At 45.3% G+C, this 27997-nt stretch overlaps 1 protein-coding gene across 1 annotated transcript; it reads right to left on the bottom strand.

Moving 5' to 3' along the window:
• Positions 1–92: 92 nt before the first annotated feature.
• On the bottom strand, positions 93–27997 carry LOC124795552 (CLIP domain-containing serine protease 14D-like). Its single transcript, XM_047259625.1, has 7 exons — positions 27901–27997; positions 20771–21067; positions 13948–14036; positions 11182–11297; positions 5071–5327; positions 997–1148; positions 93–811 (listed from the first exon to the last, which is right to left on the bottom strand). The coding sequence occupies exons 1-7, from the start codon at positions 27995–27997 to the stop codon at positions 653–655; spliced, it is 1167 nt and encodes a 388-aa protein (XP_047115581.1). The 3' UTR covers positions 93–652.

Raw genomic sequence — 27997 nt, 5'->3', positions numbered from 1 at the left:
CACGGGTCTACGTTATCATAAAAAAGAATCACATTTACTGTATAAAATATTTTATTATAGTATTTATAATAAATAAATATTGTACACAGAGACAGGAAATAAAATACAGTGTTGCTTGAGAGTTACTCCGAGAGTGACTTTGCGGTCACAGTCACCGTGGGGGATTTTAATGACACAAAGAACTAATAGATTAATATTTTTCTCCTTTCCTTTATACTGGTTTCCAGAGAGTAACATTACTTATAAATATATATCACAGCTCTTGGATAATAAATTACAGTCCTTTTACAAAAATGACTAGCTTCAGTTTACACGAAAACCATGTAGCTATGTTACGTAGCTACTTCGTCAATAATAATTGCTGCTTGAGTTTTAATGTATTTTATGGTTGGGGATGAGTGCGCTTACGTGTGCGTGTGGATGTGTATTTGTGTGTGTGTGTGTGTGTCTGTGTGTGTGTGTGTGTGTGTGTGTGTGTGTGTGTGTGTACGTATGTGAACTTCATTTGTCGCATGCTGTTCATTGATCAGTGATGCGTCCACTACGTGACTCACATTAATCACAGTACGTTTTTGGTTACAGTTATGTGCTAATTGCCATAAAGATAGTTCTTGAGTATCCCTGAGATAGCTGTGCTGTTAGCCGTTCGTCTTTAGGGCCAGACGAGTTTTTCCAGCCACCCCACGTAGCTGGAGACGCGCGTGTAGATACTGGGCACTGAGCCGCCACACGGCTTCGGCCCTAAGCTGGTGATTCCGACCACAGTGTAGGGCGCTTTGTTTCCCCTCACCAGAGGACCGCCGGAGTCGCCCTGAAACAAGAAGAGACATTACTTTGTTGCCAACAAATGGGGTGCAATAGCTCCTTATTTGTAGTGTTTTGACTTTATGACTTAAGCTGTAATTGGATATGTCTATGAAATTTGTAAATAAATAGAACTACTGGGCATATGCAGGTAATTATGTTTGATGCGAAAATTCTATTTTTAACACTTACAACGCAGGTATCCGTTTTTCCTTGCGGATCTCCGGCACAAATTACCGACGAATTCAGTCCTCTTGGGAATCTATCCTTGTAAGCGTTTTGGCAGTCTGATAATGGGAATGGGGATATTGTAGTCTTCATAAGCACCGAGCTGGCTCGCGTTCCTGAAAATGAGAGCCAAGATACAGACGCACGAATCTTCACTTTCCTAAAACTGAAGTTGTAATTTGAAGTTTATACATATATAATGAGATATGACAGCAGCAGCTTTTCAAAACTTTTGACATTTCCTCTATTTCAATATCAACGAAAAGCAGCCGTTAATAATACAGTGACGGAATAAATCACAACATCAAAAAGTAATTAATGGAGTGTAATGGAACTTCGGGAATACATTTGTTTGGATAATATAAGTAATTAACATTGCAAGATAACAGGTTAATGTAAGCGCTAGATAAGCTATTGCAAGTGGGAAATGCTGGTACATTAATAACCGGCGTAACCGCTAGACTGTTGAATGTAACCATGCAAACGTGCACGCGTTACGTTTTACAGGTGCCAGATGTCAGTTTGTGGGATGGAGTTTCATGCTCGTAGCACTTGTTCGCTCACTACAGTTACGGTTAATGTTTTTTGTAGATGATGTTGGAGTTGTCGTCTGACGTTGCCCCACATGTGCTCGACTGAAGACAAATCCTGTGATCGAGCAGGCCAAGGCAAAAGGTCGACACTCTGTAGATCATGTTGGCTTACAACTGTGCTATGAAAGCGAGCGTTATCTTGTTGGAAAACACCCCTTGGAGTACTGTTCATAAATGGCAGCACGGTAGGTCGAATCACCTTACTGATGTAGAAATTTGGGTCGGATATCCGCTAGAGTCCTTTCTGCGGTCATCAGGTATACGTCCAGTGTGTCTAGCAAGGCGACAGTTTGGTTCCAGATCCACAATTGACCTTCTTCTAACCAACACCCGTACATCACTGCCACCAAGACAGAACCAGCTTTCATCAGGAAACGCAACACTCCTTCAGCCTGCCCCTGTGGTGCTAGCTACAGCTCAAATTACTGCTACAGGTGGAGTACGATCCACCAGAACTATATGTTGAACATGATCGTACTCCCTCTCGGCAGTGCCACCTGGCCGCCCGGAGTCTTCTTGGACTGTACATTCTCGTGACCACCGCTGCCACCAGCCACGTACAGTGCCTTTCTACGTTATCGCACAAGAAAGATCCAACATCTAGTATCCCCATTACACGACCTCGTTCAAACTCAGCGAGGTGTTGATAAAGGCGTCTTTGTCATCTTCAAGGCATTCTTGACTAACGTCAGCTTACCACGTCCAGTTTCACGGGTAACTCACACTCAAGACCGTTACAGCGTATATTTAAAGCAAACCTGATTTGCGTCCTCATACTGCCGCTATTTGTACCACTCTTACGCGACTAGAGGTCATCTCTCGCATGCAGAAACACAACTGTCGTTTAACTCGCATGTTCCTTATCGGAGTTGTGATTTTTTTTTTTTTTTTTTTGACGTCATTGGTCAGTGTGGTTTCGCTTGGGAAGAATCGTGGAAACGAGCGTATCTGCATGTAAAACAAAAAATCTTCGAATATCTGCAGAAGTGCTGGAGCAGTACTTGCCAGAGTGAAAGAAGAAAAGCAAGGCTCATGAAAGCTATTTGTTTAGAGTTGATGGCACTCCAGTGTTCTCCGTTGTGAACAGGTTGTGACACAGTTCACTTGACCGCAGCAGTACAGTTGTAGGGATCCAAAACAGAGTTGAAATGGCCCTGCCGTTTGAAAATGTGACCAATGTCAAGTTTCCTCCTGTGGTTGAACAATGCCACAAACCTGTTCACATTGTGGTGGGTTATATAACTTTCTACAGCAAATAAAACCTTCAGCACACATTCACGCCAAACAAATTTCTTTTAAGAGAGCCTGGGACCACATTATATTCTACTCGTTATTTCTGCTTGAACGATACGTCATCAGTTATGGTACCTGATGTTACACAAACTGCGTTACGCTGCGCAAGAGTAACGGCGAGGAAGACTGTCGCGAGAGATATGTTTACCGTGTATATATAGCCGTCGAGGTGTTGCTACAGTAACTCATATGTTTCCATAATTGGAGTAATGCAACGGTGAAATGCAATGGCGTTCTAGGCACAAAGAAACAAAGAAGTCTTTGCAGTTGTAAGAATTAAGAATAAAGACTTTGTGTCCTGTCTTACAAGATTCGTAGGAATTGATGACAAATAAATAGCGTGGAAATATCTTACTCTTAGAATCACTGTGATAATACTCGCTGAGGTCGTTTAGAATCTGGACAAATCACATCCATGAGTGCTGAGCGCAGTGGTTCAACTACTTTCTGGGACGAGCTCTCGAGAGGACTGTGCTTGATATCTCTGTACGACCAAACAGATTTGTTTTCCGCGGTTTCCCTCAATCGCAAATGATGAAATCGATCTTCTGGAAAGGAAATGTCCCAATTACTTTCCCAGTTCCTCCCTTGTCCGAGCTTGTAATGAAATGTCGTGTGACGAAGGCCTCCCGTCGGGTAGACCGTTCACCTGGTGCAAGTCTTTCGATTTGACGCCACTTCGGCGACTTGCCCGTCGATGGGGATGAAATGATGATGATTAGGACAACACAACACCCAGTCCCTGAGTGGAGAAAATCTCCGACCCAGCCGGGAATCGAACCCGGGCCCTTTGGATTGACAGTCTGTCGCACTGACCACTCAGCTACCGGGGCGGACGTCCGAGCTCGTACATCGTCTGTAATCAAATAGAGAACGATGAGGACAGTCTGCATGTAAAACGATACAGTGTCACTGTTGACGTCATCACACCTGGTTTCGACAGGATATTTATGAACCGACGGGATCACAAGGACAAATATTTTGGTCATTACGTGTGGGGTATACCAAATAAACCAAGTCAAGATCTGAAAATATTGGGTTAAATGAGAAAAATGGTAACCGTCAGGTTGAAGTTGATACACAGAGGTGAAAAAAGTCGTAGGATAGGGATATACACATATAATTATATAGATGGCGGTAGTGTGGCGAACACAAGGCATAAAAGGGTAGTGGACTGGTGGAGTTGTCAGTTGTGCTCAGGTGATTCATGTGGAAAGGTTTTCGACGTGATTGTGGCCAAACGACGAGAGTTACCAGACTTTGAACGCGGAGTGATAGTTGGAGCTAGACTCATGGGATATCCATTTCTGACCATATCCATTACGACAATGTAGCGATATTTACGTTAATGGGTTATAGCAGCAGACGACCGATGCGAGTGCATTTTCTAACAGCACAACATCGCCTGGAGCACTTCTCTCGGGTTCGTGACCATGTAGATTGGACGCTAGACGACTGGCAAACGGTGTCCTGGTCAAATGAATCCCAATGTCAGTTTCTAAGAGCTGATGGTAGGCTTCGAGTGTGGCACAGACCCGACGTGGTCATGGACCCAAGTTGTCAACCAGGCACTGTGCAAGTGGATGGTGGCTCCATAATGGTGAGGGCTGTGTTTACGTGGAGTGCACTGGTTTCTGGTTATATTCACCTACTTGGAGACCATTTTCAGTTATTCATGGACTTCATCTTCCGAAAGAATCATGGAATATTTATGGACGACAATGTGCAGTGTCACCGAACCTGAATTGCTGGCGATTTGTTTGAAGAACGCTCTGGACAGATTGCGCGAATAATTTGGCCATCCAGATTACCTGACATGAATCCCATCGAACATTTTGGGGACACTATCGAGAGGTCAGTTCATGCATAAAATCCCATAACGGAAACACCTTCGCAGATTATGGATGTATATAAAGGCAGCATGGTTCAATATTGCTGCAGGGGACTTCCAACGCATTGTTGTGTCCATGCCACGTGGAGCTACTGAACTACGCGAGGAAATGAAGGTCCGACACGCTATTAGGACGTCTCCCTCAGCGTACTAGAGGCATACGATAGGCGACTTTGAAAATCGATGGGAAAATTGCTAACTATGCCAACAAACAGCTGGCTGAAGCAGACGCAGCACGGCAAGCAGCAGCAGAGCCCCTACCGGCAGCGTTCGTGGCCCCCCAGCCTGTGGCGAGGAAGTCGGCGCCGTCTGCGGGGCTCGTGTCCAGGCAGGCGGGGAAGACGGCGCCGCCCAGGTCCACCCTCCTGTCCAGCTCCAGCAGCGCAATGTCGTGGTAGCGCTGGCGCCTGCTGTAGCCGGGGTGCAGGATGAGCCGCGAGACGCCGTAGTCGGAGTCGCCGCCGGCCGCCCCCGAGCTGGGACTCAGCGTCCCGAGCCGCACGCTCACCGGTCTGCCCCTGTAACACGCAGCCACACTCTGCAACGGTCGCTTCACTTCCGAGTACCGGAGTACCTTCTTGCTGGCAACCTCCAGTAACACACAAACGTGCAGCGTTCCACTCAGCGGTGCACCGTCTTATATCTATTCCCATGTCCGAATAAGATTTCAAATCAGGGCTAGACGTATTAAAAATTGATATAATTAAATTTTCCTCGAGACATTTGAGCCTCATCTTTATCTACTACACTCCTGGAAATGGAAAAAAGAACACATTGACACCGGTGTGTCAGACCCACCATACTTGCTCCGGACACTGCGAGAGGGCTGTACAAGCAATGATCACACGCACGGCACAGCGGACACACCAGGAACCGCGGTCTTGGCCGTCGAATGGCGCTAGCTGCGCAGCATTTGTGCACCGCCGCCGTCAGTGTCAGCCAGTTTGCCGTGGCATACGGAGCTCCAGCGCAGTCTTTAACACTGGTAGCATGCCGCGACAGCGTGGACGTGAACCGTATGTGCAGTTGATGGACTTTGAGCGAGGGCGTATAGTGGGCATGCGGGAGGCCGGGTGGACGTACCGCCGAATTGCTCAACACGTGGGGCGTGAGGTCTCCACAGTACATCGATGTTGTCGCCAGTGGTCGGCGGAAGGTGCACGTGCCCGTCGACCTGGGACCGGACCGCAGCGACGCACGGATGCACGCCAAGACCGTAGGATCCTACGCAGTGCCGTAGGGGACCGCACCGCCACTTCCCAGCAAATTAGGGACGCTGTTGCTCCTGGGGTATCGGCGAGGACCAATCGCAACCGTCTCCATGAAGCTGGGCTACGGTCCCGCACACCGTTAGGCCGTCTTCCGCTCACGCCCCAACATCGTGCAGCCCGCCTCCAGTGGTGTCGCGACAGGCGTGAATGGAGGGACGAATGGAGACGTGTCGTCTTCAGCGATGAGAGTCGCTTCTGCCTTGGTGCCAATGATGGTCGTATGCGTGTTTGGCGCAGTGCAGGTGAGCGCCACAATCAGGACTGCATACGACCGAGGCACACAGGGCCAACACCTGGCATCATGGTGTGGGGAGCGATCTCCTACACTGGCCGTACACCACTGGTGATCGTCGAGGGGACACTGAATAGTGCACCGTACATCCAAACCGTCATCGAACCCATCGTTCTACCATTCCTAGACCGGCAAGGGAACTTGCTGTTCCAACAGGACAATGCACGTCCGCATGTATCCCGTGCCACCCAACGTGCTCTAGAAGGTGTAAGTCAACTACCCTGTCCAGCAAGATCTCCGGATCTGTCCCCCATTGAGCATGTTTGGGACTGGATGAAGCGTCGTCTCACGCGGTCTGCACGTCCAGCACGAACGCTGGTCCAACTGAGGCGCCAGGTGGAAATGGCATGGCAAGCCGTTCCACAGGACTACATCCAGCATCTCTACGATCGTCTCCATGGGAGAATAGCAGCCTGCATAGCTGCGAAAGGTGGATATACACTGTACTAGTGCCGACATTGTGCATGGTCTGTTGCCTGTGTCTATTTGCCTGTGGTTCTGTCAGTGTGATCATGTGATGTATCTGACCCCAGGAATGTGTCAATAAAGTTTCCCCTTCCTGGGACAATGAATTCACGGTGTTCTTATTTCAATTTCCAGGAGTGTATAATAATGGAAGCTTAAGAACTGAATTAAAATTTGTGACATGGCCGGAATTTGAATGCAGGTCTTCTTGCTTATGAGGCAGGTATGCCAGCCATTACACCACCATAGCACTGTAGCTAACAGCAGAAAATAAGGTGAAGATGTGAACTGAAGTTTGTGTTAGGGATGGCGTTGGACAAGGTTAGTTCATGCAGGTGTGGTGGTGTAAGGGCTATTATACCTGTCAAGTAAGCAGTAGACTGGGTTTCAAATCCTGGCCATGACGCAAATTTTAATCCATTCCATCAGCTTCCATCATAAGCAAAATAGAAATTATTTCCTCGACCGCTGGCTACAATCATGCCTAGATCGACCACATCTTACATAGGAAACAGAAACTGAAAATTATATCTCTCTTCTATGCTCCCTCTGCTGCTCCTTCCACTGTCTGCAGAATGTGGTGTACAATCCTATACCTAGCACAGGTACCACAGAGTGTAGCAAAACCGCTGAAGTTCTGCTATTACAGTATTTCCTACTGTGTGAGGAGGACCACACCCCAGTGTATTTTCACTAGCAAAGATATGACCCATTTAACAGCCAGTGATGTGTTATACAGTATTGCTTGCCCTGACTGTGATAAGTTTTATGGTGGTCAATCAGGCACAGATATGGCAACTAGGTTGGCTGAACACGAATGCAGTTAGGGGTTGCAAATTCTGATTCCACATTTGCTGAGCACGTACTGAGTGAGTACCACAGCTACCAGACACAGTCCCATGTTCCCCACTTGGCAAACAAAGGCAAAAGACTTTGCCTGTTGGAAGTTCTGGACATCAATAAACATCTGGCCCACAGTCCTGATGACCAAACACAGCTCAGTAGTTCTTCTTCTATAACTTCCACTTAATTCCCATCCTTTTTCCAGCGCTTTGCACACTGACTGTTCCTCTCTATGTTCTTTAATTTATTTCATTTAATTACTTAATTGTGATTGCCTATTTACTCCATTTATTTTGTTCTTACAACTGTCAGTTCTATCTTTCACAGTTTTTCTTTGTGCTTTTCATATAGGCTATAATACCTCTCATTGCTAACTGTTCTCAGTATCTCCCACTTACTTTTCACATACCTCTCCTCCCCTATGTCCTTTCTTGCGTCCAAACTCTCTGCTAATTCCTTTCTCTCTTCTTCCCACTTTTCTTCAAGTCGTAGACTTTCTACATTGTTTCGCTTTTCCCCTACTCTTTTTCGTTTCTTGTCAGATCTATCTTTTGCCTACATCTGATGCGCGTTAAGTAATAATTGGTGTCTTCGTCTGCTCATCTACCGCTGCTAACTTCCATATTGTCTGACGTGTGCCGTTTATATACAGTTACAGGGTCTATCTGGTTTCTTGAAACTCCATCTGCGAACCCGAATTGCACTTCTTAATGTCTTTCCTGTCATTCTACGGACCCTTTTTCATCATCTCCTTTCCACAAGCCAAGTCCACCAGCCTCAGTTCATTATCATTACTGACTTCTACTCTTGACAGGTACTCTTGTCGAGTACTAATTTTATTTTATTGGAATTGTTAATTTAATTGAAATTATTATAAAGGCACTGTTTATCGAATATAGTGATAGTGTTTCTCCTGGTTTGCTCCCTTTAAATTTATTTACCGTTCACCTTTTTACGTTTTTAATTGCATTACCAGTGCATGTCAAAGACAACATTACTTTGTGTTCGTGCCTCAGTCTAGATGTGTAACATCTCTTCCAGCGTTATTTACATACAGTGTAAGTTCTTCGACGATGATGACCTTGCAAGCCGAAAACCGGTTAACCTGAATAACTTAATCCTGTAGAACACACGCAGTAGGTATAGTGTTTTTCATTTATAATTATATTTTTCTACCAAGAAGGAGAATCATACACTCAAAGTGCTACTGTCAAGTTTTGAAGTATATATGACCAGTTTTCTTTGACCTATTCGAAAATTCTTCCCTATATAGTTATCCAGTGGCAACAATATCAAGTTTCCGGATGATATAAAAACAAAAAGGTGTCCTTCACCCATGACTTTCGGAGAACCGTGATGTAGTTACGTAGGGTCCAGAAAAGTTCTCGAGCAAGTTACACAATGCGTGATGTGTAGCCAGGTTTGGATTGAGAAATTACAGACAGAAAGCCGGATGCAGAGAAAAAAATGGTTCAAATGCCTCTGAGCACTATGGGACTTAACATCTATGGTCATCAGTCCCCTAGAACTTAGAACCACTTGAACCTAGCTAACCTAATGACATCACACAACACCCAGTCATCACGAGGCAGAGAAAATCCCTGACGCCGCCGGGAATCGAACCCGGGAACCCGGGCGTGGGAAGCGAGAACGCTACCGCACGACCACGAGCTGCGGACCCGGATGGAGAGACATCGACAGACCATGAAATAATTTCTTCTATGCTAAGGAAGTGTATTGCTTCCAGTACTGTCCATGTTACTTATTCACAGAAATCGAATCCGGTTAGCTAAAGTCTCAGACTTCTCGCGAATACTATATAACATGTAATATCCGATAAGATAATAGCAATGTATCATCCCAAGGCAATACAGGTAACTCTTATTTCAGTCAAATGTAAAGTTGTTCGTTTGATGAAATGTTGGTTTTGGCGATAGGTAAACGAGTCCCGGTTGAAAATAGTCATGGCCTGAAAACACCTGTCTTTTACAATAAACACGGGTATGAAGTGGAGCGATCGAACAGGCTCTGTTGTAGATGAGATTGTTGATAGGCTACTATACCGGGAACAACAGTACGTATAAGATGATCGCTTGCGAAATAAGCGAACGGTCAATGCTCAATTAAGTGGTCACAAGTGTTGTACCATCTTACCTACAGAGAAGACACATAGAAAGAAAGCTACACAGGAGAGTGACGCGGAATTCTGAAATATCTCACCTGTTCAAAGAAGAAGGATGCCAAGTGTTACGCGGAAATCTAGCATTTAGAAAATTAGAAACTGGTTTCCTAGGCGGGATCTACGCACGATCTTCGATGTCTCACGAATTGCTCACATGGAAACGTGACGAAAAATTAAAACCTCACATGGAGACAGAAACTTTCAATTTTGGCACGCTGTATCTGAGAACAATAGAAAAAGAAATACGATCTCCCATGCCATTTACAGTAATTTCTGAATGGATACGTTCATTCTCGATTGATATACATATGCAGCACATAGTGCATATCTAAGAGAGATTTACAGTACTGATTAGAAAATTTTTTGATGCTGTTACAGGTAGAAGAGTAGCTGGAGACAGTATCGTTCGTGAGGAAATTTGTGTATAATTCTGGAGTAATTTAACGGAGAGAGTGGCTACCAGAGTGAGAATTTCCGGATGGATTCGGAATTATTCGCCTGGTTCTTGTTACAGGGCGACGCTGAAGGAACGCTCTGTTACGCGCCTGTGAACTGAGATGTACTACTGCAGATGTCTTCAACGATAGGTGCCAATGCGCTCCTAAACCGTGCCTCGGCTATTTTGAGGCTGGTGTCTCGATTGAACGCAGGTACACATTTGTCCTTCACCACACATATCTTGTAGTTGCTCACAAACCAACGTGTAGTTTCTGTACTCTTCTACAAAAGTTTTGCATCCGTTTTCTGTTTAATATACACGCAACGGCGGACGCTTCTTTGCTGTGGCACACAACCATCGTGGTTTCTTCTTGAAAATCGTATTTGGTTATCCACAGATATATTTCAATAGCTCCGTGCGCAGTGTAATTCGAAGAATATTTGCTAAGACAGAGAAGCAGTAATTGTATAATCATATAATATGCACATATTCGTGGACGACCTTGCAGTTTCAGTGAGAATATGTTAAGTTTAATCAAATTCATTTGCGTAAGCAGTTTCTTATACTTGCTTTGCTCCAGGAAATGAAGTGCGATTTGGAAATGCCTCTGTTTGATTCATTACTAAAGTTCAAAATTCTAAGCAGCACCTGAAAAGTACTTTCAGTGGACAACTTATTTAGAGACGGTATAAATAATATAAGTGGTATAGTCATGTGAAATTTTTTTTCGAAAATCGGATATATATCAGAGGAACAATATTCACGGAGAAAACGGTTTGTGCTGCACTTGTAAGCGAAAATTTTTAAGAGTCGAGATTTGAACCCATGTGCAATTCAGTCTTCTACATTTTTTGATAGATGTACGGAGAAGGCTACTCACGTGATCCTGTTGGCGCAGCAGTGGGCCGCGGTGAGGACGAACTGGTCGCTGATGAGGGTCCCTCCGCACAGCCAGCTGAGGCCCTCCGTATCCGGTAGGTTGTAGCCCAGCGCCGCCTGCAACACGACGCAGCCGTCAAAGAGTCTGATCCACCAGCTACACAAGAGGCGTGGACGAAATGACCTCGTGTCAGTTACCACACTACACACATCTATAGCTGAAGCAAAATGTCTGCAAAATTGTAGGTGCAACTGCACAGTTCTCTTCCAGTCATTATCTTCGTCGGCCAGCTTTTCCTATTCGTGACTGGCCTATAGGAATACAAGTTTCTCTCTCAGAAGAGGTAAAAATTAGGAAATTTGTGGTAAGTTAAAAAAAAGTTCAAATGTGTGTGAAATCCTATGGGACTTAACTACTAAGGTCATCAGTCCCTAAGCTTACACGCTACTTAACCTAAATTATCCTAAGGACAAACACACACACCCACGCCCGAGAGCGGACTCGAACCTCCGCCGGGGTGTGGTAAGTTCCTATGGGACCAAACTGCTGAGGTCATCAGTCCCTAGGCTTACACTCTACTTAATCTAACTTAAACTACCTAACGCTAAGGACAAGACACACACATCCATGCCCGAGGGAGTACTCGAACCTCCGACGGGGGCAGCCACGCGAACCGCGTGGCTGGTCGCTGCAGACCGAGCGGCTACAACGCGCGGCTTCACAACAGGAGTCAAAATGCCAATAAATAGCGAAAAGCATGTAGGAAGGTTAGAGTGTAACGTTCCATCATCGAGGAAACTGGAAACAGCACTAGCTGGGAACGGACAAAATGGGAGAAGGGAACCTTCCGTGCTGTTGCTGAAGCAATCATCCAGCTGTGCGGAGAACCTGGTAGCCTCGCCGACAGTTTAAACTTAATCTTTTCGTCCAGTGTTGAAACCTCTGAACCACCTCGTTCGGCCCCGTGCACTGGCTCTGTCGCGGCCGGTTCTCAGGCAGCTCGCTCGAGCCTGCTGATGTACATTTTCGTCCACATTTTTAGTGGACGGCAAGTGGTGGCATTCTATTCCTTATCACCACACCATGCATCAACATCCTGAGTAAGACCCCAAACTTCCTTGCGGCATCCCTTACAGCTAGGGCGGATGACTTGATGCTGATGTGTCCATCGGATAAGGACGTTGGATCGGCGGCCTCCTGGTTTTCACTTGTTTCTGCAGGCCTCGTGTAATTTCGGTGATGGTTGAGCCAACTATTCGTTTTCGTGAACTTCACTGTCTATCTGTGTTTGGTTTCCCGCCCTTGTCGCGGTTACGTTGTGGTCCTTCTTCCTTCTACGTGTGGCAGCAGTGATGTGTATCAATATTTGCGCCACGTACCATCTTTGGTTTGGTGCGTGTAGTTTCCGGCAAGGGGGTCTGGAGGGAGTCGGTCGGTTGTTGCGGACGAGGGAAGTTATCTCCGCCCCGTGCAGTCGGTTTGGGCTGCTGACAGCCCACACGTAGTATCGGAGCGTGTGTGGAGCTGTCCGATCACTACGAGCTTCGTGGTTCACCGACCCAGGACGTCAAAGTTGAGTAGTAGTTTCAACTACCCAAGCCACGTCTATTCATGTTGTAGTGGTTCGCTTCGGTGGTTTGCTGTTGGGGAGGTTTACCGGTGAGCAACACCGAGCAGTTCTACTGCTGAGATTTAGCCGCCATGCGGTGCAATTAACTATTTTGGTCGATTACGATTTGAGCGCACCAGTGGAATTTTCTGTCTTGTGGCCGTTAGTGTTCCGGTTACCTGCCCTGGCCACTAACGTAATTTCAGGCAGCGTCCTTTTCTCACCTGTTGTCGCTGTGCAACATGCTGTGTAATTTTGACAGCTAATACATACTCCATTGTGGATTATCAGGTCTGTAACATAGCCGGTTTGAGTCCTCATATACTGATTGACCAGAAGCAAGTCGTTGTGTCAGTTGGTCCGTGGCTGTCCGCTGGTTGGGTTCCAACGGATCAAGTGTTAGCTGGGCTCACCACCTGTCTCATCTATGTGAACGAGAGTAGACCGACCTCCCTGGAGGCCTTCTGAGGACCACAGGTGTTTAATTATGTGTTGTCAGCTATTTTAAATTTTAGGCTTATGGTGATTTGTTTGTTTTCTTAAAATTTTGCAAAATTAATATTTAAATTTATCTTTCAAGCTTAAACAAGGCGGCCTTTTGCCTTTAAAGATTATGGTAACATATTTTAAAATTTTGAAGTTTAATTATGGCCCTCAGCCATTGGTATTGCATCTTGCATATGTCTCTTCTTTAAATTATTTTATTGCTATCTCAACTGGATTTTTATCTTGTTAAGATTTCTTGTTGGAGGCCTTTCGCCGTGAAAGAGTTGCATTCGGTTAGGATTCGCCTATGTGCCGCTTTGGTTGTAAAGGTTATTAAATTACAATAAATGACAGTTAGAAGCAGAAACTGACCTCAACCGTTGGCCCTTTCCACAATCCTATTACCTGTTCTGCCCAGCGGGTTTAGCGGGCGTTTCAATCGTGTGTAACAACACTACAACCAATAAGCGCTTGTCACAGTCATCTACACGATGCTGGAAGATAAATGACAGTGTACGCTTGCTGTCTCATTGCGAGCTACGAATATCCAGTAAAACCTAATACACCATGCAGGTTCATAATATGATCGTGGTGGAAGATTTAAACTTTTTTCTCCTCTCACACTATATTTCAGAACCACTAATTTGCATCTCTACTCCTAGAAGACTTACCATGTGTGGAAACTCTCCAACACCGGCCATTTTTCCGCCCAAGATGTAGTCGTCTGGGCCGCTCCACTGGTTTTTGTAGATACCACAGGCTGTAAACGAGACAGAGAAAACCTTAGTGAACACTTACTGGAACAAGACAGTAGTATTTTACGTAGCACGCACTTACATTTTGTAGGACTGTCCTGTGCTGATCTTGATATAGTGATGGCTAATGTAGGGTATGTTATGTGTATGTGACATACAGGTGTCGCTTGTAATGTTCCTCACATTACGTTTGGCTCGTGCAGCCACAGCAGGTAGGGGTTATATCGTTAACCACATCTATAGCATTCATATTCGCGTCAGTTGACATTCAGTGGGCTACATAACAGATTTAAGATTTTCAAAACGACATGCTATGGAGAATACCTTTGCACGAAACGTCATATCCTTCAGCAAGTTTCACGAATATAATAATAAAAATATGAACCTGAAGGGAAAGAATATCGAAAATAGTATCGAGTCTTGGGAAAAATTTATTTAATTCTGTTTCAAATTTTATTGAGTAAGTACCCGGTGTCCATTTAAATCGAATATAAAGGGCTTCATCACCGTGGGTATTTATTCAGTTCACATACATGAAGTAAAACATACGTTTGTGATAATTCTTATTCTTACTGGTATAGTTTTGTGTGGCTGCGCGTAGTGTATCGAGGACCGTTCTCTCAATGACAGGATTTAATGTTAAACGTTTTGTGCATCTCACGCTGTGCAGTTAGTATAAGTTTGAAGAGCGTCACTGCTATTCAGAAGTCGACGAAAGTTGCGAAAAACTTATTTATTCGCGAGCAATCCAGACCACTGCCCCTCATTGATAACAAAGAGCAATATTTTTAACAATTTTTATTTTTTATGGTATGAACATTGTGTTCGTTCATTTGGCTGTACGCAATAAGAACAAATAATACCAGCCTTAATATGTATATGCAGAGTACGTACAGCCTTAGGTAGATGTTGTCACATTCTTCTACTTGTGCATTGAGGTTCAACAAGTTTTCAGCAGTTAATTCATGTATTACATATCTTACATATAACTACTGTAAGAACATGTAGTTGAATTGTATATTCTCTATCATTGGATATATATCTGCGGTTTCGATATATCTATGGCATGTTCACGCTAACACAATTTGGTTTGACCTTGCTCATGTAGGTTATATAATCCATTGCAGTAACATTGAATTTAAGAACGGTCGCTGAAGATAGGCATCTGAGTCCATACTGGTTCGATATATTTGTAAATAATTTACGTTCTGTGTATCTCTAATGAATCACAGTTCAATACTTCAGATTAAGTGTATAAGGCAGTTGGCGGGTGCTGAATGTCGTAAACCGATGTTTGCCAGTGGCCCACTGCAGACACTAACAGTCGTTGCTCCTCGACACCAAATGGACAGCAGAGATAACTACCGCTCTCGCCAAGTTCGAAATGGCCAGATGGCCAGTTTTAGAGATGGGGCTTGTCCTTGTGGTGTCACCACCAGACACCACACTTGCTAGGTGGTAGCCTTTAAATCGGCCGCTGTCCGTTAGTATACGTCGGACCCGCGTGTCGCCACTGTCAGTGATTGCAGACCGAGCGCCACCACACGGCAGGTCTAGAGAGACGTTCTAGCACTCGCCCCAGTTGTACAGCCGACTTTGCTAGGAATGGTTCACTGACAAATACGCTCTCATTTGCCGAGACGATAGTTAGCTTAGCCTTCAGCTACGTCATTTACTACGACCTAGCAAGGCGCCATTACCAGTTTATATTCAGATTGTAATAATGTCTAACAAGAGCCATGTTCTCCAATTGTGGATTAAAGTTAAGTATTCCAAGAACTACGTTCTTTTCTTTATAGGATAATTACTTTACCTTGTTCCAGATCTCACGCCAATCTGCGTGAGCTTAACACGTGGCTTTTGGGCTACCTCCAAGTGGCTTGGCTGTCTTGCCACGCCACTACAGTCCTAATGGAAAACTAACACCTGATGAAGCATAATACTATTCCCGTTTCTCTTTTTTTTCTTTTTCGTCTGTTCGTTATGAAGGAGTGCACCACCAAGGATAAACTCATCGTGGGATAACTCACACTTCGCGCATTTCCATCGATTAAAATAAAGACAGGGCTGAACAGTACAGTGGCACAATAACCTTGTCACCGTGTTCAAAGGTCTGGGTGTCGGTACGCCCATACAGGATTACGACTCCATACCACTCTGACTGTCAAAACGATCGTATTCGTCAATGTACTGCTGCTTACCCTCGTATGGCGAGAGATCGGAACACGTAATGCAGCCAGCAATATTGTCGAAGATTATCATTTTGGTGGCACAGGTGTTACGGAGTGGGGAAGCATAATGCTGCATTGGCGCACTGCTATCAGTCTTAGAAGACGACACACTAACCGGTCAACGTTGTTGTAACACTGTACTCGTTCTCGAGGTGCGGCTTTCCAGGGGTGCATTCGGCCCTGTCTTCATTTCTATGACAATGCAGGACCGCATAGGACAGTGCAGATGAATTAGCTCTTGGAACGAGAGGCTGTTTGGTGAATGGACTCACGTGCCCGTTCCCGCCGACTTAAGACCCAGCGACCACGTGTGAGATGAGATGCGTTGGGGAGAGTTGTCGCAGCGCGGCCACGTGCACCAGCGACCAGACAGACATTTTTGACCACCCTGTTATCGCTGTGCCCAGCATGGGGGCACGCACTGCCGCCCGTGGTGATCACACACTGCACCAAGGACCATCTTCTCCCTTTCGTAATGTCCAGGGGACCTTCATAAATCTCACGAAGTCAAGTTAATTATTGTCTTTGAAAAAAAGTGTGATTTCTATTCGTCCCATTGGGCCTTCCTTTCAGTTAGCTTCTGATATATACCAAGGCAGTTGCTTCTATGTACTGTCTAAGAGCCATCGAGCTATCTTACTTGTCAATGACACATTATGTGGAAGTTATTTTCATCCTTCAGTTTTGCGCACTAATTCATTTGGAGTATTTTTTCTCGTTTTGCCACGGATCGGAAGTAAAGTGAGGACAATTTACGGCAGTGGCATTCTGTTAACATCCCATTATCCCTCTAGGGATAACCGTGGCAGAAAATCATCTGGTCACAACTATACCACTGTTTGTATCTACGTAAGTTTCTGCATCTACTTCTGAATGTTTCGTGTTGGATGGTCATGAAGGTTTGATCATTTCTTTGTTGCCTTTGTCAGCTAGAAAGATACTCGTCCCTTTTTTAATCTTTCTTTTAATACTAGTGATCGATTATATTATAATGATCTTGTGGTAGATGATTCTGATTTGTACATTCACGTGCGTTCCACATCTCCTGGACCAATTTCAATCAGACTTGGTGTGCTTATCACTTAGCGCTTGAGATAAATTTCTATGGTGTAAGAATCACCTATCAAAGGTGAGGGGCTGGGGGTGAGAAAAGTGTAGACAACGACTCGCAAATGTCGAGAATTTATTCATCCAGTAGTTGAGACTGAGAGGAATTTGTGTCTTGCAGAAAGCTTTACGTATAACTCCAAACCTTTGCGAAACTTTTTCTCGCTGACAACCCTCACAACATAATGACAGGAAGACAGTTAATCGGCAACTACATTTTTGCTGTTCATGAAGCAGAACTGTCGCATTAGGCATGACGTTTCAATTTCTTGTTTCCTTACTGCTAACTATATATGTCCGACATATTTTACAGAGAATTTGACATATAACACTGAACGTATGTCCATATTCATTTAGTGACGCGACACATTTTTCAGGAGATAAGACCTCATAAACAGGGAGACCCGTGAAAAGCTACCGCATCACGGAAGACTACACGGATTTGCTACTACCTTCATTAGTAACAAATTTCGCAGGCAGTATCTACATACGCCGCTCAATGTACATAAAAAATTACATCAGTCTATGACACATTGTTGAGGCGGTATAAGGACACTCACACTCAGATGAGTGGAAAAGTTCCGCATCATGCATGACTATTAAAAGAATACGTCTTTGCAACTAACTCTATTCCCGACTTATTTCGCGAAGAGTATGAACACACAAAGGCAAAATTACTGTACACCATCGTGCGAGACATAGTTATCAGAACTGGGCAGCGTGAGAACGAAACTGTAGGGCGAAATTCGCTAATGATACATGTGAACTATTGTACAAATATGTGTTAAATATGTTAAATATGCGTCAAATATTTGTGACATATACATTCGGGGGGAATGCTACAGGTAAGAAGCTCTTCATAAATTCCTGCATCGTTTTCAGACAAACTTGGCACACATATTACGTACTAACTGGAATGAAATACATTGGTATAAGAAGAATGTGGCACCCTGAAAGTATTCTAAGTTCAGAGTTGGCGGCCACCGTTCGGCCACTCGGCAATCTGCCGTTCGTTAGCAACCGCGTGCTGCCACACAATGGCCGGACCACGTGGCTGGCAATTCCGTGGTGACGCTGTGTCGATGAAGGAGATATGTGTGCTGGGAGTGCCAAAAGTGGCAGACTTTGTGAAGCCTTAATGGCAAACGTTTCACAGTTCGTATAGAAATTAATAGTAGCCATATGAACCATGATACCCCAAAAAGAAACATGTACATTACCATTATTTGCACGAAGATTCTGATGGTATAATCAGATTTTCAATATTAGTTTAAAGTTTAGTATCTGACGACAAATTATACAAGTAACACGCAGCAAAGAATTTCCAAAATCTAAACGCTTCATCCCATTTGTTTTTAGAAACCTATTAGTGTAAACCTCAATTGATATGAATTACAGGCATGTAAATTGAATAGTACATGAGTTATTGGAGGTCAAAGTGGCCATTACTAGTAATCGCGTCAGGCGATAGGTACTCCCTAGTGACACGAAAAAGCGGGTGCAGCATGCTTATAAATATATTTAATCGTCTGTGTCTTTGTTTATATCCGATATATCCTATTCATGAAGAAATTGGTTAAGTATTTACTGTGTTTTAGAAAGCACAGAGATATTAGCTACTGGCCTACCTTTTGTTCCTATTCCTTTGATATATGTTTATTTGATTTGTTTATGTATTTAATAATGTGTGTTACAGCGTGTTTATGGCCAAGCCGTAGGCATATTTGTTTAATTTCAAGTTATTTAAATGTAAATCCAGTATCTCGAATGTGTTTCATTATGTTTGTGAGTGTGCGTTGGCTTGGAGACGGAGCGGGAGCACTGTAGCCAATCACAGTGATAGTTTCAGAAAGGACACATGGAGAGACTGTATGGAAGTGGAAGAGCGCTGGGCAGTACTGGAGAGGACGGGAGAGAGTCCTGGACAGTACGGCGCGACGGGGGCAGAGTCGTGGGAAAGACTTGGAGAGTGGAGCAGTCTGCGTGTGGTCACGGGAGATAGAAATATTTCGTAGTGCTGACTTGTGAGATTTATGTGGCGTCTGCAGTGAAGGCGTAGTACGCGTTTAGAAGTGAATATCTTGCGAACTATGTTGTTGCTCATAACTATTTACGTCAAGTAGGATTCTATTGTTTCCCTGTTATTGAACCTGTATTTTATTTAATTGCTGGACCATCGACACCAATAAGAGTTTTACAGTAACGAAGGGCATTCTTAAAGGTACTTCTGCTATCGTACTCATCATTTAAAGTCATTAAAATAGTACATACAGAATTTATTTAATTGCAATCTTTCGTTTAGAAGGGTCCATATTAGGTTCAAAATTCGCAAATGCCGACTGATAGGAAACTTTGACCATTCTGTTCATGTTTATATTCGTATTGTATACTGTAGACTCAGCAGTATTTGGCTTGTAATGCGGCGGCTACGTATCCCAGCCCCTAGACAACAAAACCTGCCAAAACTTTTAGTATTTTAACTCTGAGTCTTAGGACCCCACCACATCATACCATTTTTATTTTTGAAAGCCCGCAAGCAGAAACTTCTTGTTGGAGTCATGGTAATAATACGGAGGGAGAAGCGGTAGTAATAGTTGGACGCAGATATGGGAGAGGAGGAGGTAGACAGAGGCGGCTGTAGGGGAAATAGATAGCAAGGGAAGAGGAGGAGACTGACTGAGAAAGAGGTGTGAAGGAGATGGACGAAAAGGGAAAGACGAGAAGATGGAGAGAGGGAGGAAGGAGGAAGATATGGACAGAGTGTGGGGGGGGGGGGGGGGGTGGAGCGAAGAAGGAGATGTACAGAGAAGGGAAAGAGGAGATGGATAGAGACAGGGGAGGAAAGGAGACTTACATAGAAAGGAAAGAGGAGCAGATGGACAGAGAACTATGGAGGAGGAGATGGACTGAGAGAGGGAGAGGAGGAGATGGGGAAAGAGAGGGGGCAGGTGGAGATGGAGAAAGAGAGGTCGGATCAGCTGGAGGGGTGAGGAGGGAATGGAAGGGGGAGAGGGAAATTGAGTTACAGGGAACAGGAGGAGGTGGCGAACAGAGAAGAAGCAAGAGGTGGCCAGAGGGGGCAGGAGCAGATGAACTGAGAGAGGAGGCAGGAGATGGATTAACAGGAGGCGGGAGAAGACGGACAAAGTAAGTTGGAAGGGGGAGATGCACGTAGAGGAGATTGGAATAAATACATACCGGGAAACACTGGTTACTTAGCAAGTAAGTGTTATAAGTTGAAAAAGAAATAGTAATGACCTATCGCTACGGAAGCAGTTTCCAGTCTACGCACCCAAACAGCAGTGAATGGAATGTTTGCTGTCATAGAAAGGAAGTGGTGACATGCTGTGTACCCGTTGGCTAGAAGACAGAGGGGTAGGGAGAGAGAGGGGGGGGTTTACCTGCTGTGCTGGGCCGGTCGGTGGCGGCTGCGCCGGCGCCGTCGTCCGCCGCGATGTCGTTGCTGGCGCCGGCGTCGGCGTCGGCGTCGGCGTCGCGGCGGCCGCCGTCGTCGGCGAGGTCGGCGGCGTCGCCCTCGCGGCCTGCGACGTCGGCGCAGCAGACGACCTCCTCGAGGCCGGCAAAGCCGCAGCGTGGGGGCGGCGGCCGCCCCCGCCGGATGGCCTGCAGCGCCGGCCCGCAGTGGCGCACGCGCAGGCACCTGCCCGCCGACGAGCCGTCCCGGCAGGAGTCGCCCTCTGCAGACACACGGGCCGGCGCCTTGCAGGAGACAATGCGGCGTGCCAGCGCAGGGGGGAGCTCGGCTCCCAGTGTCCACGTACAGGTGTTCTACTACCACACGAGGTAAAGGGCCACTTTCTGTGTGCATGGAAGGTCACGCGAGTCACTCCTATCCCGAAACCTGACAGTAGTCCACCTGCTAACTACCGTCCTGTCAGACTACTTGCTGTAACACCTCACTTTGGCCGCGCGGGGTTAGCCGAGCGGTCTAAGGGGCTCCAGTCGCGGCTGTGTGGCTGGTCCCGGCGACGGTTCGAGTCCTCCCTCGGGCATGGGTGTGTGTGTTTGTCCTTAGGATAATTTAGGTTATGCAGTGTGTAAGCTTAGGGACTGATGACCTTAGCACTTAAGTCCCATAAGATTACACACACATTTGAACATTTTTGAACCTCATTTTGCGCAGCATGAGACCATTTATCCACGGTCGGGACATTATTAGGCCAGGTCAGCCTGCGTTCCAGCCTACACTTTCGGCTGAACTCCAACTACTGCCAGTGACAGAGTACATCGCGTGTAATATGAACGTTTCTAATTCTACAGCGGCCATATTTTTAGACATAGAAAAAGCTGACGTCCTTGTTTGGACTGACAAGCTCTCGATGAAACTGCAAACCTTGCCTGCCTATTGTCTCCATACGATGGGCAGTTTTCTCCAACACCGACAGACAATGGTTCACATCGATGGGCAACGCTCCAACGTCAGACGCCTACAGGAAGGTCTCTCACAGGGCTCCCTGGTATCCCCAAACTTACCCATCCTGCCCCAGGCCGTCCTAGCTCAGTTTGCGGATGACACGATAGCCGGCGGATGAATGCAGCTGTGGCGAGACTGCAACGTCAACCCACGCTGGCGAAACTGTGGGCATCAGATAATGACATTCGTATCGACGCCCACAACACTACGGTTATCCTCTCCTCCCCCAAACGCCCCGACATGCCGGACAGGCCCACTCTTCGCCATCAAGAACTTGCATGGCTGAACGAAGTAAAATTCTTGGGGGTGACCTCGGATAGCAAACTCACTTTCAAACGTCACATCCTCAACAAGAGAATTCAATTATTATACTTCCTACACCAATTGTACCCGTTGTTGAGCAGTTCCCAGTTCGAAGCTTTGGCTATGTAGAGCGACAGTTTTATCTACAGTTCTGTATGGCTGCTCCACGTGGCGAACTACCAGCCCATCCAATCTTCGGCCACTCCAAGTCATTCAAATCAGTTGGCCTCCCCTCTTCTTTGGAGCTCCAAGATGGGAGCTGAATGCCGACTTTCACGCCGAACTGAACATCTCACGCATCTCCGATCACATTACTTACGAATGCAGGACCACAACCCGACTCCTGGGACATGCTGCCTCTATCGCTCTACAACGTTGGCATCGAGTACGGATCCCTCCTCCAATCACCGCCCCCTCTCCCCCCCCCCCCCAGTATCTTGTTCCAACAAAACCCAACACCTTTAGTAGAGCTATGGGCTACGAGCCCTCCCCCCCCCCCCCCCTACCCGATTACGTAGTTCTTTTTTTTTCTGAGTCATCAGTCTTCTGACTGGTTTGATGGGGCCCACCACGAATTTCTCTCCTTTGCCAGCCTCTTCATCTCAGAGTAGCACTTGCAACCTACGTCATCAATAATATGCTGGATGTATTCCAATCTGTGTCTTCCTCTACAGTTTTTGCCCTCTACAGCTCCCTCTAGTACCATGCAAGTCAGTCCCTGATGTCTTAACAGATGACCTATCATCCTGTCCCTTCTCCTTGTCAGTGTTTTCCACATATTCCTTTCTTTTCCAATTCTGCCCAGAACCTCCTCATTCCTTACCTTATCACTCCACCAGTTTGATACTAGTAGACTTCTCTCGGCCAGAAATGCCCATTTTTCCAGCGCTACTCTGCTTTTGATGATCTGCTTGCCCCGTCCGTATTGGTTATTTTGCTGCCTAGGTAGCAGAATTCCTTAACTCCATCTACTTCATGACCATCAATCCTGATGCTAGCTTTCTCGCTGTTCTCATTTCTGCCAATTCTCATTACTTTCGTCTTTCTTCGATTTACTCTCAATCCATATTCTGTACTCATTACATTGTCCGTTCCATTCAGCGTATCATGTAATTCTTCTTCACTTTCACTCAGTATAGAATGACATCAGTAAATCGTATCATTGATACCCTTTAACCTTGAATTTTATTTCCACTCCTGAACCTTTCTTTTATTTCCGTTATTGCTTCTTCGTTGTACAAATTGAACAGTAGAGGTGAAAGACTATATCCCAATCTTACACCATTTTTATTCCCTCTTGGTTCTTGTACATATTGTATATTACTGGTCTCTCCCTATAGCTAACCCCTGTTTTTCTCAGAATTTCGAACATCTTGCACCACCTTACATTGTCGAATGCTTTTTCTAGGTCGAAAAATCCTATGAACGTGTCTTGATTCTTCTTTAGTCTTACTTTGATTATCAACCGCAACGTCAGAATTGTCTCTCTGGTGCCTTTATCTTTTATAGAGCCAAACTGATTATGATCTAGCATATCCTCAATTTTCTTTTCCATTCTTCTGTATATTATTGTTGTCAGCAACTTTGATGCATGAACTGTTAAGCTGATTGTGCGATAATTCTCGTACTTATCAGCTCTTTCAGTCTTCGGAATTGTGTGGATGATATACTTCCGAAAGTGAGGCGGTATATTGCCTTCATACATTCTGGACACCAATTTGAACAGTCGTTTTGTTTCCACGTCCCCCAATAATTTTAGAAATTCTAATGGAGTGTTATCGATCCCTTCTACCTTATTTGATCTTAAGTCTTCCAAAGGTCTCTTAAATTCTGATTCTAATACTGGCTTCTGTTTCTTCTTCTATCACATGAGACAAATCTTTCCCCTCAAAGAGTCCTTCAATGTACTCTTTCCATCTATGCGCTCTCTCCTCTTCATTTAACAACGGAACTTCCGTTTCACTCTTAATGTTACCAATCTTGCTTTTAATTTCACCGAAGGTTGTTTTGACTTTTCTGAATGCTGATTCCGCCCTTCCGAGAATCATTTCTTTTTCGATTTCTTCACATTTTTCATGCAGCCATTTCGTCTTAGCTTCACCTTCCATTTATTTCATTTCTCTGTAACTTGTATTTTTGTATTCCTGAATTTCCCTGAACGTTTTTGTAGTTCCTTCTTTCGTCGATCGGCTAAAGTATTTCTTCTGTTCAAAAAAAAATGTTCAAATGTGTGTTAAATCTTATGTGACTTAACTGCTAAGGTCATCAGTCCCTAAGCTTACACACTACTTAACCTAAATTATCCTAAGGACAAACACACACACCCATGCGCGAGGGACGATTCGAACCTCCGCCGGGACCAGCTGCACAGTCCATGACTGCAGCGCCCAAGACCGCTCGGCTAGTCCCGCACGGCATTTCTTCTGTCACCCAAGGCTTTTTTTGCAGTTACCTTCTGTGTACCTATGTTTTTCTTTCAAACTTCTGTGATTGCCCGTTTTAGAAATATCCATTCCTCTTCAACTGTACTGCCAACTGGACTATTCTTTATTGCTGTATCTACAGCCTTCGAGAACTTCAACCGTATCTCGTCATTTCTTAATACTTCCATATCCCAATTCTTTGCGTATTGATTCTTCCTGACTAATGTCTTGAACTTCAGCCTACTCTTCGTCACTACTACATTGTGATCTCTGTATCTGCTCCTGGGTCTGATTTCGAAATCTCTGTCTGACCATGTTGTAATCTATCTGAAATCTTCCCGTATCCACACACACAGACACACACACACATACACAGACACACACACACACACACACACACACACACACACACACACACACACACGTGCGCGTACACACACACGAAACTAGGTAAAGCGCAACAACCTGGTAACAAGGCCAGGGGCCTGGAGCCGAGCGGACCCAAAGTCAGGAGTGAACCATTACGGAGCTACGATCACAAAATGGCAGCGAAGCATTGACCAGAGTCAGAAAGTGTGTGCGTTTAATGCAGATCTCTTCAGCTGATACCTGCTGTACGAAAGAGCGCACTACCGATTACTCTACTGAAGCCTGTGATTTCAACTGAGCAGACGCTGGACTATTAAGGCAGCTACGTTGAAAGCACCCCGATGTCGCAACATAGCTCGCTGGCAGATGTCGCAACATAGCTCGCTGGCAGCTCCGTCGGACAAAACCTCACCGCTGGGACACGTCCGGACACACCCCGCTTACCTTGGAAAAAGTGCCGAGCGATCACCGCTATTCGCCGTTTCTTATGGCCGCAACTCGACCACGCTGGACTTCTGAACAGAGCTTATTCGTAAAAGTTTGCTCTACTAGACGCGCCCTATCCTGACGTTATTAGCAACCTGTTTTCCATCACACTGTATAGTAACACAAATGTAAACAGACAGCACATATACGTTGATTTCCGCGTCTGTTGCCAGTCGCATTAAAATCAACCCGAGTGTACAGCCGTGTCACCCCATAAAACAATTAGTACGCGGAATCACTGAAATAAGCAACGTCTCAGCCGTGCTGCGGAGACTTTCCTAGGGACAGAGGCTAATTACTCTGTGCCCTGAGAAAGGCTACTGCAACACGGCTGAGACGTTGCTTATTTCAGTAATTTATCGTACTAAGTGTTTTCTGAGATGGTGTAGCAGTAGACTCAAGTATATCGGAGACGAAGAAACTATATCTGTATGGTCAGTGGTGTCTTACTACACAATAGAGGATCTATTTCAGTTACATGAAAAACTAGTCTGGGTAAATATAAACGTAGGATTCCACAGCCTTTGTCACAGTCAATAAAATTTTCCTGGATTTGTGACGGCATTGTCAGTATGCAAAACTACCGACGTCTCGGCCACTGTTGCAAGTGACCTTCTTCAGGGTCTTTTGTTCACTGCTTCTTATATACCTGCAGACGTGGTTGTTACCTAATTCTGATAGACCGTTAAGGATGGAGAAGAGGGATGTTACAAGTTGCATCCTTAACAGCCTATCAGAATTAGATAACAGCCACGTCTACAGGTATATAAGAGCCAAAGTTTTCTAATTCACGAGTAAACATAAACACCCTGCAGAATGTCACTTGCAACAGTGATCGAAATGTAGTAGTTTTACATATTAACACAGAAAAATTTTACTTACTGAGTCTGGATTAACACAATGCCGTAATCTCTAAGGGACCGATTGTCCAAAGTCAAGTGCGTTCTACGGTCCTTATTATTTGTGTATTATTTTGTCTGCATACGTTAAATAGGTGGGAGGAGGGAGGAGAGGAGAGGAGAGGGGAGTGAGAGTACTGATGGGTGGGCAGAAAATCCTGACGAAGTTTTTGTTGTCTTGAAGTATTTGGACATTGATTTGAACCTATAGTTGTTGGCAAAACTTAACGTTGTCGCCAAATAACGTCCGTTCGTCATCATTGTCATAAGAGTAACAAGTTTGTATGTCACTTATACAGGGTGTTACAAAAAGGTACGGCCAAACTTTCAGGAAACATTCCTCACACACAAAGAAAGAAAATATGTTATGTGGACATGTGTCCGGAAACGCTTACTTTCCATGTCAGAGCTCATTTTATTACTTCTCTTCAAATTACATTAATCACAGAATGGAAACACACAGTAACAGAACGTACCAGCGTGACTTCAAACACTTTGTTAAAGGAAATGTTCAAAATGTCCTCCGTTAGCGAGGATACGTGCATCCACCCTCCGTCGCATGGAATCACTGATGCGCTGATGCACCTCTGGAGAATGGCGTATTGTATCAGAGCCGTCCACAATACGAGCACGAAGAGTCTCTACATTTGGTACCGGGGTTGCGTAGACAAGAGCTTTCAAATGCCCCCATAAATGAAAGTCAAGAGGGTTGAGGTCAGGAGAACGTGGAGGCCATGGAATTGGTCCGCCTCTACCAATCCATCGGTCACCGTATCTGTTGTTGAGAAGCGTACGAACACTCCAACTGAAATGTGCAGGAGCTCCATCGTGCATGAGCCACATGTTGTCGTACTCTAGCAGCACAGGTAGAGTATCCCGTATGAAATCATGATAACGTGCTCCATTGAGCTTAGGTGGAAGAACGAAACTAAAATGAGCTCTAACATGGAAATTAAGCGTTTCCGGACACATGTCCACATAACATCTTTTCTTTATTTGTGTGTGAGGAATGTTGCCTGAAAGTTTGGCTGTACCTTTTTGTAACACCTGTATATGACGCAGTATTCTCCAACGGCATATTAGAGATCAGAAAGCTGCTGATGTTACGCATCATCATCGTCAGGATTTCTCTCCAGGTGGCTGGTGCGACGGGGGGGGGGGGGGGCGTTTGTTGGTGTCCTATCAGTCGCGTCTCAGGTGGCGAGCTGAACTTGTCTGTAGGGTTGGAGGGAAATAAAATACCTTCCATGCACCAAAATCAGGCCCCTTTAACGGTAGTTTCGGCGTGAGGAATACCTCTAGCACGGCACTGTTGACGGAGGTGACAGCCTCTCTTTTCTGAGGTCTAGTGAAGAGAGCAACCACCGTGCTGTGGGCAAGAGGGATCGTTAAAAGCTAAGGGAGTAAACACTCAAAGAAATTCCTCAGAGCGTTAGGCATAACAGAGCAGCAGAAGAGATGTCATTGCTTTCAACGAAAGACAGCCTCGGACTGAAAATAGCTGCTGTTGTCACGTGTCACGCTACGAATTGCAGGTAATTGACAAGCATTCACTTGTAGCGCGAGTGCGTCCCGGTCGTACCATCAGCGGGCCAGAATGGAAACCGTGGACTCACCTTTGAGCAGGAACGGAGAAGCTGACGCGAAGCCCAGGAGCAGCAGCAGCAGCAGCAGACAGCGGGCGGCCGTGGCAGAAGCTCCGTCGGACGCCAT

This window comes from Schistocerca piceifrons, chromosome 4 (assembly GCF_021461385.2).
Source record: "Schistocerca piceifrons isolate TAMUIC-IGC-003096 chromosome 4, iqSchPice1.1, whole genome shotgun sequence".
Taxonomy (NCBI): domain Eukaryota; kingdom Metazoa; phylum Arthropoda; class Insecta; order Orthoptera; family Acrididae; genus Schistocerca; species Schistocerca piceifrons.
Note: the sequence above shows the minus strand (reverse complement) of the source record. Positions and strands in the feature narration are given on the sequence as shown.

Excerpts from the sequence above, each read along its gene's own strand:
- LOC124795552 (XM_047259625.1), bottom strand. The coding sequence starts at position 27,997 with ATGGCGTCCGACGGAGCTTCTGCCACGGCCGCCCGCTGTCTGCTGCTG. Across the intron at positions 21,068-27,900 it reads TTCTCCGTTCCTGCTCAAAG|AGGGCGACTCCTGCCGGGAC; the intron begins GTGAGTCCACGG and ends GTGTGTCTGCAG. Across the intron at positions 1,149-5,070 it reads GGGGGCCACGAACGCTGCCG|GAACGCGAGCCAGCTCGGTG; the intron begins GTAGGGGCTCTG and ends TCTCATTTTCAG.